Source organism: Choloepus didactylus, chromosome Y, assembly GCF_015220235.1.
Source record: "Choloepus didactylus isolate mChoDid1 chromosome Y, mChoDid1.pri, whole genome shotgun sequence".
NCBI classification, from domain to species: domain Eukaryota; kingdom Metazoa; phylum Chordata; class Mammalia; order Pilosa; family Megalonychidae; genus Choloepus; species Choloepus didactylus.
The window spans coordinates 28,875,599-28,881,757 of NC_051335.1; the positions used below are offsets into that span (position 1 = coordinate 28,875,599).

Below are 6,159 nucleotides of genomic sequence, written 5' to 3' on the forward strand. Positions count from 1 at the left end.
TATGACTCCACCCTTTAGCCTTGAGGGTCCACACTTTGGGCTGCTGACTCTCCAGTATGGGGTCATTGTTCCACACCTTGAGTCATCCTTTTTTAATTAATAAACTTTATTTTTAGAGCAGTTTTAAGTTTACGGAATATTGAGCAGATAGTACAAGGAGTTCCCATATAATCTTTCTCTCCCCCACTCAGTTTCCTCTATTATTAATATCTTGCATTAATGTGGTATATTTCTTAAGTGATGAATCAATATTGATATGTTAACTAATGTTGATAGTTTACATTAGGGTTCACTTTCTTTGTTTATAAGTTCATGGGTTTTGACAAATACAAGCTGTCATACATCCACCATTATATTATCATGCAGAATATTTCCACTGCCTGAAAAATGCCATGTGCTACACATATTCTTCCTCCCCCCACCTCCAGTAATTGCTTAAATATCTGTATAGTTTTTCCTTTTCCAAAATATCATATAGTTTCAGTAATACATCATGTAGCTTTTTGAGACTGGCTTCTTTAAGAAATACACGTTTAAGATTCCTCCAGATCTTGCCTTCTGCCTGCAAGCCCACCACAGTGGTTATTTTTCTTCATGGATTGGGAAATACAGGGCAAGGATGGGCAGAGAAGACTTTGCAGGTATCAGAAGTTCACATATCAAATATATCTGCCAACATGTTCCAGTTATGCCTGTTATGTTAAATATGAATGAGTATATCTTCTTGGTTTGACATTATTGGGCTTTCAATGGATTCACAGGAGGATGAACCCGCAATGAAGCAGACAGGAAAAAACATCAAAACTTTGATAGACCAAGAGATGAAGAATGGAATTCCTTCTAAGAGGATTATTTTGGGAGGGGTTTCCCATGCAGGAGCTTTATCTTTACATACTGCTCTTACCACACAGCAGAAACTGGCAGGTGTCATTGCACTCAGTTGCTGGCTTCCACTTTGGGATTCATTTCCACAGGGTCCTATCACTGGTGCCAATAAAGATATGTCTATCCTCCAGTGCCGTGGAAATTGGGACTCTTTAGTTCCACTAATATTTGGTTCTCTTACTGCTGAAAAGCTAAAAGCATTGGTAAACCCAGCCAATGTAAGCTTCGAAACCTATGGGTCCTTGATGCACAGTTCAGGTCACCAGGAAATGGTGGATATCAAGCAATTCATTGATAAAGTCCTACAGTAAGTTGATTGACATCACTAAGAGGCCTTTGATAGAAGTTCACCAGCATAATTGTAGTAGAGTAGAAACTTAAATGTGCCCAATCCCAAAACTTCTTATTTGCCGTGTTAGAATGTTTTGCAAATTCAAACCAATGGCACAAACTAAATCATATCTCCTCATGGGAAATGTATGTTCTTTTAAATTTCTATTCACGTATTTGTATAATGTGATCCTGGAGTAATACTCATAGTAAAATAGGTGAAGCGGCTGGCTTCTTTTTCTCAAATGTAATTCAGAAAAATAATAAAATACTGCAACCCGAATATTTACTACCTCATTTGGAAATTATTAATATGCTTAATGAAAATTGTTCAGGTATAAATGAGCAATTAAGATATAAATGATTTAAGCACACTATGAGTTAGACTATGGCTTTATTCCAAAATTGCCTAGTCACCATACAATGGTTGTGTGTGTGTGTGTGTATATATATATATATATATATATATATATATATATGTGTGTGTGTGTGTGTGTGTGTGTGTGTGTGTGTGTGTGTATTCATACATACATAATAATTGTAATACAAAATAATAAGGCAGTATTATATTATTCCTAATAATATGAATGATACTTTTAAGTGTTAATGAAAGAGTAATATTGCTCTCCTCAATTAATGGCCATTTTATTGGGGGACCAGACTTTTTTTTCCTATCATTTCCATTTAATACTATTTCTTCCTCTCTAGAAAAGACATGTGTTCTTCCTTTATTATCCTTCATTGGAGACCAAATATTTATTCCCTGCTATAGACAACTGGTATTAATAAATGCTGTAATTTGACACTCTGACTCACAGACATGTGGTATTTATGATGTATTTATACTTATAATGAAACCAGACATCACTTAAAACTTCTGCACTACTTATTTCTTCAACTGTATCTTAGTCCAAATTTAGACTGACTCTGTTATTAGAATCTTTAGTTCAGGGAACAGGAATAATTCTGTAGTTTTAATTTTCTGTAATCAACTGGAAGAATAATTAGATCATACTTTAGTATGTTCTGAAACATTTAAGACTTGAGCTTAAAAATTGTAATTTCTAAGATGATTTGATCTAATATGATTCTCCTTGTTGCATAGAGTTTAATTTTACTTACTTTGTACATGTTTGAACCAACTACTGTGGAAAATTAGAATCAGTCTGAAAATTTTGCTTTATTTTTATATGCCATTTTTTTTCTGGTTTGCTAATGCTGCCCATTATGCAAAATACCAGAGATGCACTGGCTTTTATAAAAGGGAGTTTATTTGGTTATACAGTTACAGTCTTAAGGCCATAAACTGTCCAAGATAAGGCATCAACACAGGGTATCTTCACTGAAGGATGGCCATTGATGTCCAGAAAACCTCTGTTAGCTCAGAAGGCATGTGGCTGTTTTCCGCTTACTCCCAGGTGGTGTTTCAAAATGACATTTTCCAAAATGTCAGTGTCAGCTTCCAACAGCCATGTTCAAAATGTGTCTCTCAGCTGCAGCTAACTATGAACTCCTGTCTGAGCTTTTATAGGGCTCCAGTAAACTAATAAAGGTCCATGCTGAATGGGTGGGGCCACATCTCTATGGAAATTATCTAATCAGAGCTATCAACTACAGTTGGGCATGTCACATCTCTATGGAAACAACCTAATCCAAAGTCTCCAACTTAATCAACACTACTACATCTGCCCCCACAAGATTACCTTTAAGAATATGGTTTCTCTGGGGGACATAATATATACAAATTGGTAAACCAGTGAACTTCTTTGAAATTTTGACTTTGGTTAAATGATTTTTAAATTAGTTTTTGTGCAAACTTAAAAATAGCAATCCTTTGACTTTATATAGTCAATACTTTCAGAATACTGGTAAAAATTATTTGAAAACAAATTTCTGGGTGATAAAGGGTTGTCAGAACTTGAAACATATGATATAATTACCACACAATTTAATATTTAATTGAAGCATATGCTTGGCAATTTTTGAATTGTTAATTTGGGAGCTGTATTCCAACTGATCAAAACAATTATGGGATTCCATCTGTATAAATGGATGCTAATTGATAATGGAAATAATTTGGCAATGTACAATATAGAATTTTAATAATTAAGCCATCTGTTTATGTCTGGATTTAAAATTTTTAAACAATCATTTACAAATGCATTGTCTTTTGCCTTGAAGAATATAAACAGTTAAATTCAGTTATGCAAAACAACACCTTATTTATAGTAAGATACCTTATTCCATGGAAAAGTTTTACTGTAGTATGGGCAAATGTAAATCTTTTTCACCATTTCTATCAATGTGAAATAAAATTTAATTCTGAAAAAAAGATTCTATCCTTTTATGGCTTGATAGCTCATTCCTCTTTATCACTCCATTGTTTGGAATTACCACAATTTGCTTACCCATTCTCCTTTGGAGAGAAATAGTCATTGCTTCTATTTTTTTGTCAATTATCAGTAAAGGTGCTATAAATATTTATGCACATTTATTTGCATGGACATAGGTTTTCAACTCATTTGGGCAAATACCTAGGGGTAAAGACAATGCTTAGCTTCAAAAGAAACTCAAACTGTCATTGAAAGGGACAATAGCATTTTGAATTCCCACCAAAACTGAATATGAACTCTTGTTGTTCCACACCATCACCAGTATTTGGTATTGTCAGGTATTGGGTTTTAACCATCTAATTGTTTTAACTTGCAAGTCCTTAATTATATATGATATTGAGAATTTGTTATTACTTATATGCCAAGTATGTATCTAGTTTGGTGATGTTTCTCTTCAGATCTTTTGCCCATTTTGTAATTGAGTTGTTTTTTACTTATTGTTGAGTTTTGAGAGTTCTTTATGCATTTTAGATACCAGTCCTTTATCAGATGTGTTTTACAAAAATCTCTTTCCAGTCCATAGATTATCTTTCCATTCTATTAACATTATCTTTCGCAGAACAGAAGTCTTTAATATTAATTGAGTTCAAATTAGCAATTTTTTTTCTTTCAAGGGTTGTGCTTTGGGAGTTGTATCTAGGAAGTCATTTACAAACCTAAGGTCACCCAGATTTTCTCCTACGTTTTATTCTGGAAGATTTATAGTTTTGCATTTTACATTTAGGTTTGTGATCTATTTTAAGTTAATTTTTGTGAAAATATGAAGTTAGTGTCTAGATTCACTTTTTTGCATATGAATGTCCAGTTGTTCCAGCATCACTTCTTGCAAAAATTATCCTTTCTCATTGAGTTTGTTTTGCTCCTTTATCAAAGATCAGTTGAGTGTGTTTATGTGGCTCTAGTACTGGGTATCATTGATTTATTGGTCTATTCTTTGACACTCCACTGTCTTGATGACTGCAGTTTGTAGTAAGGTTTGAGGTTGGGTAGTGTCAGTCATCTGACTTTGTTCTTCTTGAGGACTGTGTTGGCTCTTTTGGGTCTTTTATTTTTAATGTAAATTTTAGAATCAGTTTGTCTACATCTACAAAATAACTTGCCATGATTTTGATTGAGTTTGCATTTGTACTAGTTAGGGTTCTCTAGGGAAACAGAATCAATGAAAGGTGTCTCTGACTAGCAAATTGTAAAAGTGACTCATGCAACTGTGGGCATGCATGAGTCCAAATTCTGTAAGGCAGTCAGCAAACTGTCAACTCCAAGGAAGATGTCTGATGAACTCCTCAGGAAATGAACTGGCAACTTTGATGAACTCCTCAGGAAATACTTCACTGGGCAGCTGAAGAAGAAGTGAAGGTCCTCTATCTGTCTTGCTTTTAAGTCTTCAACTGATTAATTGGATTAAATGCAGCCAATTGCATTCTCTCATTGTGGAAGGCACACCCTTTGGTGAGCCATCAGTCACAGCTGCAGCCAATTGACTGATGATTTAATAAACCAGTCTGTTCATTTATTAAACAGCCTCAAACGTCCTCAAAGCAATTGTTAGGCCAGTGTTTGCTTGACCAGACAGCTGGGTACCATCACTTGGCCAAGTTGAACACATGAACCTAACCATCACAGCATTGAAACTATAGATTAATTTGGAAAGAACTGACACCTTACTATTATTAAGTTTTCCTATGCATATGCATAAACATTGAGTATCTCTCAATGTTTATTTAGATCTTCTTTCATTACATTATCAGAATTTTGTACTTTTCCTCATATAGATCTTATAGATATATTGTTAGATTGATACCTAAGTATTTCATTTATTTGGTGCTAATGCATTCCTTTTTTATAATGCCTTGTTTTTGAGGGTAATGTTAACCTCATAGGATGAGTCAAGAGGTGTAACCTATGTTTTTATTTTATAGAACAGATTGTGGAGAATTGGTATCATTTCTGCCTTCCATATTTAGAATTCACCACCGAGGTAGTCTGGGTCTGTTACTCTCTTGTTTTGAAGATTATTAATTATTTATTCTATTTCTTTAATATACCAGGCCTTATACAGATTATCTATTTTTCTGTGAGTTTTGGTAGATTGTGTCTTTAAAGGAATTGGTCCATTTCATCTAACTTATCAAAATAGTTGACATAGTGTTGCAAAGAACATTCTTTTATTATTTGTTTAATGCCACTGAGATCAGAAGTGTTAACTCCTCTTTCATTTTTGATATTAGTGATTTGTGTCTTGCCCCTTTTTTCTTCATTTTCTTGGCCAGAGGTTTATTAATTTCATTGAGATTTTCAAAGACCCAGCTTTGGTTTCCTTGATGTTGGTATTACTTTCTTATTTTTAATGTAATTGATTTCAGCTTAGATGTTTATTATTTTATCTTATGCTTATTTTAGGTTTATATTGTCCTTCTTTCTCTAATTTTCAATGGTGAATATTGGATTATTGATTTTAGACATTTCTCCTTTCTAATATATACATTCAGTGTTATAAATTTACCTCTAAGCACTGCTTTCGTTGCATATCACAAACTTTGATAAGTTATAG

General features: G+C 33.7%; 1 protein-coding gene across 1 annotated transcript; it reads left to right on the forward strand.

Moving 5' to 3' along the window:
* Positions 1-710: 710 nt before the first annotated feature.
* LOC119524078 (acyl-protein thioesterase 1-like) lies at positions 711-1,196 on the forward strand (the record flags this gene model as incomplete). The annotated part of the gene is made up of 1 exon (XM_037822742.1): positions 711-1,196. A coding segment is annotated over one exon (486 nt), but the record flags the coding sequence as incomplete, so codon positions are not given.
* Positions 1,197-6,159: the final 4,963 nt, after the last annotated feature.